Source organism: Xyrauchen texanus, chromosome 4, assembly GCF_025860055.1.
Source record: "Xyrauchen texanus isolate HMW12.3.18 chromosome 4, RBS_HiC_50CHRs, whole genome shotgun sequence".
NCBI lineage: Eukaryota > Metazoa > Chordata > Actinopteri > Cypriniformes > Catostomidae > Xyrauchen > Xyrauchen texanus.
Window position 1 is genome coordinate 50,034,516 of NC_068279.1, and position 14,877 is coordinate 50,049,392.

Sequence of the window (14,877 nt, forward strand, 5' to 3'; positions counted from 1 at the left end):
TTTACACCTGAAAAGAGATTACAAACCGCAGAATACCTGCGCTGTGTGAAAGAGCATAAAGTGAGAAAGACACTAAGCAAATACATTCTGAGTGATCACTGTCTGGCTATAGAGAGAGGACGGCACAGACAGAGATGGCAGCCGCGAGAACAGAGACTGTTCACTGTACTCTCAGAGAGGTGGAGACAGAAGAACACTTCCTGCTGCACTGTGATCACTATCACAACATCTGATCTGTCTACTTTACACAATTACAACAAATAGCACCACATTTTATGGCATTACCAAATCCTGAAAAATTAAGACATATTTTGGGAGAAAACTCCAGCATGATCACAACAGCAGCAAAATATTTAGCAGCTTGCCACAAACTAATTGAGTCAGCCAGCAGACAAAACTAAAGTCAAAAATATTCTTACATCTTAATATGTCTGAATGTGTAGTTTTTTTTTCTCAATCATTTTCTAATTTAAAAAATAAAAAAAGTATTTATTTATTTATTGATTGACATTTTCTTTATGTACTATATAATCATTATTTTGTTCATCTCTCATGTAATGGCCAATGCTTTGGCAATACTGCATGCCCATTTGAATTTGAGAGAGAGAGAGAGAGAGAGAGAGAGAGAGAGAGAGAGAGAGAGAGAGAGAGAGAGAATTTCATTGGATTCTGTCCTACAGAGCGGATTCATAATTCCCTCCACTCATTCAACGATGGCATTTCTTCGTTAACGCTTACTATAAGATGCTACATAGACAATGCTAAAGTAGCACAATAGTACAACCTCATGATGGAATATGGGCACTGCGGAGCTGATTAACTGTTTTTTGATCGCGCGCGGTGATCACCATGGCAATAATCACGCGTCAGAGCAACAACGCGACGTTTGCTGCCTTGTGGAGAACGCGTGAGTGCGCGCTGTGTGTCAGATAGTGGCCATCCCTAGATAGTGAATGTATATGTGTTTTTATGTGTGGTTTTGTGTCAATACGCCTTTATACTTACAGAAATGGCGCGGCGCGGGTGAACACACGTGTGCGCGTCTGCTCGCGTCTTTGCAGTCGCGTTCGCGGTCTGCTCCGGGCTTCAGTGTCATTAGGTGAAGCGGTACCGGCTGTTGCGCATCCTGTTGGTTGAAATTCAGTGTACATGGGAGGTTCCGCGTAGTGAGGAGGTCCCCCCGCCTTGCAAAGAGAGGGACCACTCCGATTCTGCAGAGGAATGCCTCAACACGGAGGAAAGCATCTTCAAGTTGCGTCGATCCGTGTATTGGAGAAGTGCAGCGGGCGACTGCATAGGCTGACTTTGCACGCAACAGATTTGGGCCTGGATCGCGACCAGTCGTGACTTTTGCCTGGCGACACAAACACGCGCCCTATCGCGTCAAACTTGTGTTTGGACGCGTGCCTTACGCGCAACAGCTGCAAGTTGTGCCAGCAGATGCAAGACCTGACTTGAGTGTCTGTCTGTCTGTCTAGCTTGCTAGCTATCTGACTCCTTCAGCATCTTTATCGTTACTTGAGAAACAACACAAACATCAAAAGAGACTCAATCTGATAAACTCCAAAACACAGTGGCAGGAGGTGTGTAAGCACTGGTCAGGATGCAGGTCTCATTTGCTTGTACGGATCACAACTTGAAGAGCCGCAGCGAGGACCGCCTGTGTGGCCTACGAACTGCCCCTCCACCAGGTGGCAGTGGAGGAGGAGAAAGAGGGAGCGGACAGGGAGGAAATGGCAACCATGCACCTCAGAGCTCTGTCAAGTTGGGGTCCCGCCACCTGCCTCATGGCCACGCCCATATGAAGGAGGCTATTGGACGTCACAGTAACATGAAATACAGGTAAGGAGAAGGGGATTGCTAGACAGATGGAGCAGTGTGGGTGAATCTCACGAAAACATGTCTAGAGCTGTGGCCCAAATGAACTATGCACTCAGCCATGTAGTGTATGTATTTTCAAAGTGTTGTATCATCCCAAATGGAACACAAACGTTTAACAACTGACAGAAGTGATGTTTCAAACGTATGCAGTGTGTTGCCACTAGCTTTAGTGTGTTAGCCATCCTCCGATCAACACATGTATCTCAAACAACGTGCATGTTCACACGGCGTAGGGTGACCGTAAAGCATTCAGCTGAATTTTGGTGCAGTTTCTCTAGTTGCTACAGTCTCTATTATTTACAATTATTTACATATGGCAAGCAGCGAGCGCTGATGACATGGTGCACCTTGGTGCAACCTTTTTTTTTTGCATTTCATTGTTGAAGGTGCACTCAGTAAATTTTCCCTATTAAAAAAGATTTGCTCCTGAAGAAATGAATGGTAATTTTGAAACATATATATAAAATCATCACAACTCACATGAGATGAGGACTCAAGTCATATCAATAACCTTGTTAAAGCTGTTTTATTCTACATGGGGCAGGGGCGCTCTCATGTGGGCTGCCATATTAAAATCGCATGACCAGCTGAAACTACTCAGTAACTGTCTTGTTAATGGACACTTTCAGTCTTGGATTTAATTAATCATGGCTGATTGTGACTGAAAACTAACAAAATGTTACTGAGTGCCTCTAACACCGGCTGATCATGTTCTTGACATATTTTGTGAGATTCACCTGAATGTGTAATGCTACCTGTTGGGAAACCTTGTCTGGAACTGGGTTATTCCATGCTCAATGATGTTTTATGAATTTAAAGATTCACAGCCACTTTAATACTGTGTGTGTGTGTGCTCACTCGAATGCTTGTGTTATGTGGTGAGTTGAATGAGTATCAAACGGGATGTCAAAGGGGCAGGATAAAATGAGAACTGAAGAGAGGGAAGATAACGAGAGTCGCCTTCATTGAGAATACTGTTTTTGCGTATTCTTGGCTTGTTCACCTTATTGCTTCATTGGTGGATACATTTTAAAGTTTAATAAATGATATACAGTATGATAAACTCTCATTCTATAACAGTGTTGTTAGCAATCACCCAAGACACAAAACCTTCCAAAAGTGATCATACTCACGTAATTATTTCACAGTATTCTCTCCTTCAGTCTAAAGGTATGTTATATTTTTTTACATTTTAAAATACGAAAATATTGGTAACCATTTGTAGGCAGACTTTCTGAAGTTTAAACAATGTGACTTTGTGGCAGTTTTTGCATTTATTTGTCTGTTTGAGCATTCCGAAATGTCAAATTCTGTCTCAGCCGATGGCGTTGGTTTGGGGGAGAACTATCTGTTTGGTTGAAAAATGGAGGACGGGGGCCGGGGTGGTAGGAGTGTTTAGGAAGCCTGTTTTAAGCCTGCATTAATTTGCTAGTGGTGCAGCAATTACAAAGCACTTTTATATGCGTGTGTTATCTGGATGTCAGGTTTATTCTGCAGACTGAGGTTACACAACACACAAGTGCTCACATATTTCACAGTTAGATATTCCCTGTTGTCTATTGGTCTTTAAAGGTCATATTCCCTGTCAGATGGATGCTATTCTTAGAACATGGAGTTTTCAGATTTATCCATTAAAACATTGGTGAAAATGTGTGTGGATGTGCGTTTATTTACATTAGACTAGTCTCAGTCTCAGATGGCACACCCACTGACCGTAAATGGACAGACTGATGCATATTGCAAAACTAAAACTATGTACAATATATCAGTGACTGTTTTTGTGTTTGTCATAATTTGCTTTTTTTTTTTAATTATCAGTCTAATTTGGATGATATTAGAAGCAGATAATATAAGGGCTTATTACACGGCACTCTGGAATACTTGATTCTGATTGGTCAATGACACCATTGAGTGGTCTGATATCTACAAGTACCAAGCGCATATACGAGGATTCAGACTTATCAGACTGTTCATCTGCTTGTCAGATCACTGTGTGATCCCTACAAGTAAGGTAATAAAAGAAGTTCAATTTGGTTAGTAGCTGTGTAATAAGTGGTATAATTGACTTATTAACCCCTTCATGGTGATGCAAGACCTGATAATCCTGTCACTTTCTATTCTGCGATAACAACCGGCTGACTGTACATTATTAGATTTTTGTCCAATTCAAACTGTAGACCCTTTTTCAAAGTCAGGTTTAAAAAGTACTAAACAGTTTTCCATCTTTTCTTCTGTACATTATATTGTTCTGATGCAGTGGCATATCCACGGGTGTGCAACTGCCACCCAAAATGTAAGCTTGCACACCTAAATGAAATAGCAGTTTTTTATGCTTTACTGTTTGCATCAAGTCAGACATGGTATTATCCTTTATTTACTGTATGTTGGCTTAATAATTAACATAACAGTATTAACCAAACTGCCCTGTTCTCTATAAACACAAAGAATGTTCCAAAAAAGGTTTTATATCTTCTTATAGTTGTGCATTCTTCTGGGTTGGAGGGTCAGAGTTTTTTTTTTTTTTTAAATGTTTGCAGTGACACAATGCAACATTGTCCATTATCTGTCGCAGTTTTCATAAATAATACAAACCAGATAATATTTTCTGAAAGATCAATATTAATGTTTATATATATATATATATATATATATATATATATATATATATATATATATATATTAAATTTTTTTTTTTTTTTCATAAATTCTCCTCCCTGCTCAATCTCTATTTTAACTTTCAAATGCTTCATGTTTTTTTGGTGATTCACCTTCTTCATGCATATTGCCCCCTACTGGGCAGGGAGAAGAATTTCTGTGCATCTCAGCCCTGGTGACCGCTATTTAATTTCTAAAAAAAATATATTATTGAGCATAACATCTTACTCGTCTTACAACTTATTAAAATATCAAAATGACTCATTTGAATCAGTAAAATCATTTGAAATGATTATTTGATTTTTTTGGGTAAGGATTCCCATAGTGATTCTTGGGGAGTCATGTGTGCGTCTGACGTAATTATGCCGTTCAAATGGAGCAGAGAGTGTAAGGGGAACCTAACAGCTTGGACTGTTATGAAGGTAAGTGAGGACCCAAGAGCGATGTCAAAGAAAATAGAGTCTTTATGAGAATTCTTATGAAGCAAAAGATGAACACAAATCTCCTCCTTAAGAGGTATAGCTCAACATAAACAACCCGCAGAGAGGGCGAAAAAATAAAGGAAGCTTCTTCAGAGCTTCTCAGGGAGTGTCCCTTTAGGCAGCAGTCGGGGGTTGTAGTGTTGCGCCGACAGGCAGTAGGCTCCCCAGGGGTAGACAAGGGTCGAGGTGAGACAGTGGTGTCCAGGCCTCTAGCAGCGCAGGGCACACTGAACAGAACACAAATATATCCAGATAATTATCAGTGAACAGATAGCGTAGAGTGGCGGATGCCGACAGGACTGGACAGCGACAAGCAAGACAGTGGTTGTATGAACGTGTGAAACTCTAGTGAGACTCAGACAACGACAACAGCGAAAGCAGAGAAAGAAGCAGAGATCTTAATCAGCGGGATGCAGGAACAGGTGGGAAGAGAATTAACGGAGAATTAAGGGGAGATGAGGAGCAGCTGGAGGAAGAGGGAAAGGGGGAGAAATAACCTAAAAGGGTCAGCAGAAGGCAAAAGAGTAGAGGGAAAGAACAAGAACAAAAATATTATGACAAGACAACACAAGACATGACAGTACCCCCAGCGGAGGAGGAAACCTGGCGGTTCCGGAGGAAATCAGCGAACGGTCCAGCACGTCCCGAGAGGGAACCCAACTTCTCTCCTCGGGACCGTAACCCTCCCAGTCTACCAGAAATTGATGACCACGACCCAGGGGGTGCATGTCTAGACTCTTGCGGACCCTGTAGATGGGCGCGCCCTCAACACTATCGGGGGGGGGAAGAGTGGAAGCGCGGACAGCGGACTTAACGCAAGAGACATGGAAAACCGGGTGGATACGACGCAGATAGCGGGGGAGAAGGAGTCGCACTGCAACAGGACTAACGATTTGAGAAATACGGAACGGGCCGATGAAGCGCGGGGTCAACTTACGAGAGGCGGATTTTTGGGAGAGGTTGAGGGTAGAGAGCCACACCTTTTGACCGCGACAGTATCTAGGGCTCTTAGTTCTACGCTTGTTGGCAGCCTTAAGAGTCTGGGCCCTATAACGGCACAGGGCTGACCTGACACCCCTCCAGGTGCGCTCACAGCGTTGGACGAAAGCCTGAGCGGAGGGAATGTCGGAGTCGGCGAGCTGAGACGCGAACAGCGGAGGTTGGTAACCAAGGCTACTTTGAAAGGGAGACAGACCAGTGGCGGACGACGGAAGGGAGTTATGGGCGTATTCAGCCCAGGGAAGGTGCTCAGCCCAGGACGCGGGGTTACGGAAGGAAAGACTGCGCAAGATGTGACCAACAGTCTGATTGGCCCGTTCGGCTTGACCGTTAGACTGAGGGTGGAAGCCGGACGAGAGACTGACGGAAGCCCCAATTAAACGACAAAACTCCCTCCAAAACTGAGAGGTGAACGGCGGACCCCTGTCCGAAACGATGTCGGAGGGGAGGCCATGAATCTTGAAAACGTTCTCGATGATAATTTGCTAGAGCTAGGCGGATGGCGAGCAACTCACGGTTACCCACATCGTAATTACGCTCAGACGGTGACAGGCGATGAGAGAAGGCGGCGCACGGATGGACCTTGTTGTCAGAGAGAGAGCGCTGGGAAAGAATAGCTCCTACGCCTACTTCGGACGCGTTAACCTCGACAATGAACTGTCTGGACAAATCAGGGGTGACAAGGATGGGCGCGGACGTAAAGCGGCTCTTGAGGAGGTCAAAAGCCCTCTGAGCGGAAGCGGACCATCTAAAGCACGTCTTGACGGACGTGAGGGCTGTTAGGGGAGAGACCACCTGACTGAAATTGCGGATGAAGCGTCGATAAAAATTAGCGAAGCCGAGAAAACGCTGCAGCTCGACGCGTGACTTGGGTGCGGGCCAGTCTATAACGGCTTGGACCTTGGCGGAATCCATCTTAATGCCCTCAGCGAAAATGACAGAACCGAGAAAAACGACAGAAGGAGCATGGAAGGTGCACTTTTCAGCCTTAACGTAAAGACGGTTCTCTAATAAACATTGAAGGACACGGCGAACATGCAAGACATGAATCTGGAGTGACGTCGAGAAAATCAAAATATCGTCGAGATAAACGAAAACAAAAATGTACAGCATGTCTCTTAGGACGTCGTTGATCAGTGCCTGAAAGATAGCTGGGGCGTTTACGAGGCCGAACGGAAGGACCCGATATTCAAAGTGTCCTAACGGGGTGTTAAACGCCATCTTCCACTCGTCCCCCTCCCTAATGTGAGATGGTAAGCGTTACGCAGATCCAATTTGGTAAAAAACTTGGCCCCCTGCAAGATCTCGAAAGCTGAAGACATAAGAGGGAGCGGGTAACGATTCTTGACTGTTATGTCATTCAGCCCCCGATAATCAATGCACGGGTGCAGGGACCCATCCTTCTTCTTAACAAAAAAACCCCGCCCCGGCGGGAGAAGAGGAGGGAACAATGGTACCGGCGTCGAGCGCAGTAGATAAATAATCTTCGAGAGCCTGACGCTCGGGGACCGACAGCGAGTAAAGTCTTCCACGGGGGGAGTGGTTCCCGGGAGAAGCTCGATCTTACAGTCATACGAACGATGCGGAGGAAGAGAAGCGGCCCGGGAACGACAGAACACCATCCGCAGATCGTGATATTCCTCCGGCACCCCTGTCAAATCGCCAGGCTCCTCCTGAGAAAGAGAGACAGAGGAGATGGGGGGAATAGCAGACATTAAACATTTAACATGACAAGAGACACTCCAAGAAAGGATGGTATTTTTAGACCAATTAATAGAGGGATTATGTCGAACTAACCAGGGATGGCCTAATACTATAGGAGCAAATGGTGACTGGAAAATAAAAAAGGAAATGGTCTCGCTGTGATTACCAGAGACAGTGAGGGTTAAAGGTAACGTCTCACGCTGAATCCTGGGGAGGGAACTACCGTCCAAGGCGAACAGGGCCGTAGGCTCTTCTAAAACCCTAAGAGGGATACAGTGTTCCCGAGCCCAGGTCTCATCCATGAAACAGCCCTCCGCCCCAGAGTCAATCAAAGCCCTGCAGGTGGCTGAAGAACCGGTCCAGTGGAGATGGACAGGAAAGGTAGTGCAAGCCCTTGAGGGAGAGGCCAGAGTTGTAGCGCTCACCAGTAGCTCTCCTCTACGAGCTCGGCGATGAAGGTTGAAGCGTTTCTCAATGCGAATGGTGAGTTCAATCGCGAAATCCACACGGGAAGGGACCTCTCGAGAGAGAATCTCATCCTTGACCTCCGCGCAGAGACCCTCCAGAAAGCGGGCGAGTAACGCCGGCTCGTTCCAATCGCAGGAGGCAGCAAGAATCCGGAACTCAATGGAGTAATCAGTGACGGACCGCTTATCCTGACAAAATGAAGACCCGAGAAGCCTCTTCTCCAAAAACAGAACGGTCAAAAACCCGTATCATCTCTTCCTTAAAGTCCTGATATCGGGTCAAACAATCAGCCTCCGACTCCCAGATGGTCGTTCCCCACTCTCAAGCCCGTCCAGAAAGGAGAGATAATACATAGGCGATACGAGCTCTGCTCTGGGAGTAAGTGGTGGGCTGGAGGAAAAAAACTACATCACAGTGGGTGAGAAATGCGCGGCATTCTGTGGGCTCACCAGCATAGCACGGCGGGTTATTGATCCTGGGTTCAGGAGGCACAGGAGTCTTGGAGGCGACCGATGAATCAAGGTGAAGAAGGTGTACCTGACCTGTGAGGTGGCGACTTGTGCAGCCAGGGTCTCGACGGCATGTCGCGCAGCAGATAGCTCCATCTCGTGTCTGCCCAGCATCGCGCCCTGGAACTTGACGGCAGACCGTAAAGGATCCGGAGTCGCTGGGTCCATCTTGGTCTGAGTCTACTGTTATGAAGGTAAGTGAGGACCCAAGAGCGATGTCAAAGAAAATAGAGTCTTTAATGAGAATTCTTATGAAGCAAAAGATGAACACAAATCTCCTCCTTGAGAGGTATAGCTCAACATAAACAACCCGCAGAGAGGGCGAAAAAATAAAGGAAGCTTCTTCAGAGCTTCTCAGGGAGTTGTAGCGTCTGGAGGAATCAATGAAGGATAATCATTAACTCAGCAGGTCCATGAAAACAAGAACTTACTGTTCCAACTCCCCTAATTACTGCAATAGCGCCGACTAGTCTCCACGAGCACAATAAATGTATTGACAAAGAGACAAGGAACTATTGACAGGAAATCCTCGTGACTGCTAAGCCCCCCCCTTTCCCATATGACTCGCCTCACACCGCGTGCTTTACCATGTGAGATCTTGAACGTAAAAATGTGGGTGTGTGTGTTTTTCAGTTTAAACTTAGAAATGTATGTCTAATGAAATATGTTTTAATCCCTGTGTGTTTATTTGTCTGATGATAGATCAAAACTAGTTGAAATTAGTTTAGTAGTGTAGTAAAACTTGTTATAGTTAATAAGGTGATCTTATATTTAATAGCCTAACAGTGTATATCCACGTCTAAGTGAACCAAGTACATCTTTCTTGGTATCAAATTAAACCTTATGATTTGTCCTAGCCGAAAATAAATATAAGGTCACCTTAGAATGGTATTTCGGCTATGTTTACCATCTTTTGAGTCATTCAGCCCAAAATCTCTTACCGTCATAAACACAGTCATAAACATGCAAATGAGCCTGACGGGACAAAGGAATCATTCTCCTGCCCAAAGGAAGGAGAATTTTACGACCCCAAAGGAAGGCTCAGTCAGGGCTGATTTTCACCAAATTCGTACTGAGAAGGAGAAATGACCCTTTTAATCCTGTATATATATATATATATATATATATATATATATATATATATATATATATATATATATATATAATCCATGTGATAAAAATATTGACATGTATCTTATGTTCCATCTCATAATTTTCCTAAATGTTGTTTGGTCTATGTTTCTTGCAAACTCTAATGGGTTAATGTTTCAGACTTTGCATACTATGGTTACCCGAAATCATATGTGTGGCATATTTGGTCTCTATAACTTGGTATTTCGAAGATTGAAATGACTGTGTACATGATTATGTCGATAACAACAACATATTAGTATTACAAGTATATTTCCTAGTTTTCTTTCTTGCACATGCAATGAGAAATGTGAGAACAAAAGAGCAATAAACCAAATTCCCGCCTGGAACCCAAACCCTTCTCATTGGTCGAGCCAATGAGAGGTGGGACACGTTTTCTAAGGGCATAAATTGCACCAACAACGGACCTTCGCTCTCTTACTTCCCTCATCTTCTTACTCTTAGTCCTCTTATCTCTTAGCTCTCTTATTCCTCTTACTTCCCTTATCTCCTCTTATCTTCGAAAGCTCTTATCTTCTTCCTCTCTCTCTTGCTTCCAACTCCCAACTTACTTCATCTCTCCTTGGACTTCCCCTGGCACCCCTATCTCTCCTCTTCTGCTGAACATTTGCAACTGCTTGGAACAACCCCTCAACTCTCTCTTCAAGTGAGTCAACTCCACGCTCTTTAAACACCGAACCAAAATCCTCCGCCTCAAGAAAGCCCCGAGGATGCGACATCCACGCAGCCTTGCTCAGCCACACATAGGCCCATTTTGCAAGTATCATTTCATCTGAAATCCAAACGCGTTAAAGTGTGTAATTCCATTTTCTGGCTCTTAAGGGTTAACTGTTGTAATAAGTTGCTATCCTTAATAATCTCTTTATTTTCCTTATTGCTTCTACTCTGTTTATTTTATGTTTATTTTATGTTACATGTTAAATGTCTGTTTGTCAAGTGTAGTGATATATTCTAGTTCCTTGTGTTAAACCCAATTATATGCTTGATTGTTTGTGTGTGTTGATCATAAAACAAAGCCTCTTTAATGTGCGATTTTAAGCTACGAGCTGATATTATCAAAGTAAGTTAACGTGCTTTGATGAGTAGCTTATAACTACGAATAAACCTTCAAGGGAATTGATCAGGAATATTTAGCAAAGCTGTTTGCTGGACGAACTGACTGGTTGCGGTAGCCTACGGGTCAATTCCATTGAGGGTCTAATTAAATTAATATAGCCTGTCTGCATATAATGTATATTCCTAATTAATTATAATTCGTGGTGTTTAATTATCTATATATATTTGAAGCAGACTCCTGGACTATATAAGCCCTTTTTGGGGCGTTTTTACAATGTGTATGGGTATCCGGGTCAAATCGTCTGATTAATCATTGATTACGATCATTGAAATTAATTATACATTTCCCCAAACCTGACCTGCATACCCTACATATTAATGGTGGAGATTAATGCGGGCACATTTTAAGCTTTGTTTTGTGAACGAATGCATTGTCAATTTTGTGTATTTTTGTTGTTAATTTTGTACGCGAACGCCTGAACTGAAAGGCACAAAAGCCCGTCTCAGTTCAGCACGATTAACAAGTTGCTAAATAATGTCTAAACATTTGGTGCCACTGTTGAGTGATAAAGTAAACTGCAGTTCATAATATTAAAATTGCTTCTGTGAAGACGCTGCTATATTTTAATATTACAAACCAGCCCTGTTCAGAACGATGCTCTTCTGTCAGGGCTGATAGAAGATTGGGTGAAGCGATGCTCCTTCTCTCATCTTAGTAAGGCCTGAGATTATAAGCGTTATAAAAATTACTCCTAGTTTACATTGACGTAGCTAATCAATCGAAAACCTAATACATTTTGAATAAGTGCTATATTTCTAATGTGTATGGGAGCCGAACACAGACGTACAATTCCTGTTGTCCACATTTACTCGTAGTGCAGGAAAAAAGAATCTGCCACGCCATTTATGTAAAGCATAGCACCAGAAAGAAAGAAAAAAACAGACCCGCCGAGGTCTCAATTGAATAATTGTGATTTTGCAGAAAATCACAGCGTAACACGTGCCCAGATTTGAGTCACACTGAAATATAGGGTGTTATTTTACTAACAAACAATAGAGGGCAGCCTGTAAAAGCTTGACTAGTTTTCAAGTTACTCCCACCCCATGACGTCATCTTGCGCGTGCGCAAGTACGCCATTGTGTGGGCATTAGCAGACAGGTCATATATAGTTATTTAATTTGCTTTTTCAAATTACTCCCACCCCATGACGTCATCTTGCGCGAGCGCAAGTACGCCATCGTGTGGACATTAACAGACAGGTCATATATATTTATTTAATTTAGTTCCCAAATTACGCCCACCCCATGACGTCATTGTGCGCGAGCACAAGTACGCCATCGTGTGGACATTCATTGTAGGTCATTTTTTTTTTCCTCAAACCCTTTCTCCTTGTGAAGATTTACAGGCCGGTTTTGACTGTCAATCCATGTTTGCAGTTACAAGCTTTGCTTGTGCTAATTTTATTGGATGTTAAACAATTCTTCTACCTCCGACTGTTACACTTAATTGGTTTCAAACAAAATTTGAATTTAAAATTTAAAGTTAAGTCTCATTCCAGTTGGGTCATTTCAGATACCATCACTGATATCTTACAGCAATCTGATTATCATCGGACACAATTCTGATCTCTAACTTTTCTTACACTTATTCAAATTTGGTTTGAAACAAAAAAATTTCGAATGTAAATTTGAATTAAGTCTCTCATTTCAATTATTATTAATTAATGTTATTTAATTATTATTAATTATTATTAATATTATTTTTAATTTTTTTTATTTAAAAAAAAAAAAAAAAAAATTTTCCTTTATTTCTTTTTTTTTCTCTCCATCTTTGATACTTTATTACGACTGTATCCTTACTATCTTAGATGCTACTTGACATCCTTTTACACGCTTATTTAAATTGAGTTTAACAAGTTTAAATTTAATTTAAATTAAGTTTGTCTGTCCATTGTTTACTTCTGTCTTTTCTTGTGGTTGGATTGGTCTGATAATTAACATCATTATTAAATTTCCCCTTTATTTCTCATTATTTGGTAAAGCTTTTGCCTGTTATTTCTACGCACATAATTACTCAATTTGGTTTAAACAAGAAAGCCTTAATTCACTTTAAGACTTTCACTGGCTAAATCCTGTTCTGTATTTGCATGTAGAATTCCCTAGTGTGCTGTGGTGATTCGACAGTCATCTCTGGTGGTTCCCAGCAAGCTGGTTTGTCCGACCGGCGTTACCGACGCTGGCTGTATGTGAATCTCGGACTCTTCTGTCTCTTTTCATTGGTGCGGCACGCAACGACATCAGTAATTTGGCACTCCAAAGAGAGTCAACCCCGTCAGTCGACACACACGGCAAGTTGGAATAATTACCTAAACCAGGGCCTAAAGAGGGGCCACTCTTACGAGGGTTCTAGGGAAAATCCAATCTTGTTGTGCCGTCTGACAGTTGACACCTTGGTGTTGCCGGTTGTGTTTAAAGTCAAGTTGTTTGAGAGGGCGCACCGTGATAGTAGCAGAGGGCCCGGGGACACTGCGGTCCAGTGTTCGGGACCGTTGGAAAGATTGACCACACGCTGGTCCCCAGCAGAGTGACACCGATTCACCCCAGGCAAACTAAAAGAAGGTAAAATCCATCCACCAGTATAGGCCACATAATAGTAGACATTCCCCCGGTCATTTAAGCATTCGGCCCATTTCTTTTCTTTCTCTCCCCTAAGTCACACCATCTTCCTAGAGTTTATACCTTGATAGCGCCCCACCCTGTTGGTCCTATCATAAACCCTAACAGGGGTGGTAGACTTGGGCCCTTTTTCTCCTGCCTATCTATTCCTAACATTAATTGTGTTCTATTTTATTCTGCTGTTCTGTTCTGTCGTAGTGTGTACTTCCAGTTCACATTAAGACAGAGCCTACAAGAGCCATCAAGGAAAACTGAATAAAGAGACAAACAGGCAGCCCGCATCCTCAGATAACCCTTGTGGGCTGCCGCCTTGTCAAATTCTTTATTTGGACCTGCACTGACCCGCGAAATTCGGCCCACTTAACTGTCTAACTGTCTACCCCAGTTAGTCAAAATTACGGCTGATAATAGCCACCTCATTGTAACTCGCTAACCCTACGCGTACTTGCATTGGCCTCTTTGTGTGTGCTGTTCTTTTCTCTCGCCTACAGTAAGCCAGTATGTCCCGTTCGTCCAGTCCCGCAGCCCACTGGGATCACCTCAAGGCCTGGTTGAGTGCAATGACGGACACCGTCCTACCCAAGGACGCCAGGGACCTACAGCCCCTAGGTCGAGAGCAACTGGACGCTGAATTGGACAACCTAATGGCCCACGATCCAACACAGAGCTACAACCACAAAGAATGGACCAAGATCATCGGAAGTCTTGCCCACAATCTCATTGCCCAGGCACGGATAAATGAGCAAAGCAACCTCGACCTGGAGCAGGAGGCCGCAGCACTAAAACTCCAAGCTGAGGAGGCCCGTTGGAACCAAGCCAAAACTCAGAATCATCTAGATCAGCTACGCCTCGAGACCAAGGAACAGCAAGAGGAAGTAGAGAGACTTCAAAATGCCCTGGAAAATCTTCTCCTGGATACAGACCAAAGAGAACAGATGGAGAGAACAGCCAGAGAGGAACTCAATGAAAAGCTGCAACAAGGCGAGTCTCTCCTTGCAAGAGCAGAGACTGCACTAAAAGACAGAGATGCTAAAGCCAGAGCCTGTGAAAAACACCTGAACATGGCCCGAGCTGAAATCCATGAACTTATTCAGCACAGAGACCATCTCCAATATGAACTTGACACTGTTCACAGAGAACTGAAACATTCTTATAGACTGCAGAGCTGAACAGAAAAGGAAACGCACACCACAAAGTTTCCCCTGACCAGTAAGACCAAGCTTTTCAGCCAAGAGCTCAGAGCTGAAAAGGGGGTGAGAGCCCACTGTTCAACATGTCACCAACCAACCTCCAAG

At 43.4% G+C, this 14,877-nt stretch overlaps 1 protein-coding gene across 1 annotated transcript in view; it reads left to right on the forward strand.

Annotated features, from left to right (window-relative positions):
• Positions 1 to 1,603: 1,603 nt before the first annotated feature.
• LOC127640327 (voltage-gated potassium channel subunit beta-3-like) overlaps positions 1,604 to 14,877 on the forward strand; it is a 65,504-nt gene continuing 52,230 nt past the window's right edge. Inside the window, exon 1 of the mRNA XM_052122803.1 lies at positions 1,604 to 1,842. Within this exon, the coding sequence (XP_051978763.1) occupies positions 1,604 to 1,842 (239 nt within the window). The remainder of the gene's footprint in view (positions 1,843 to 14,877) is intronic.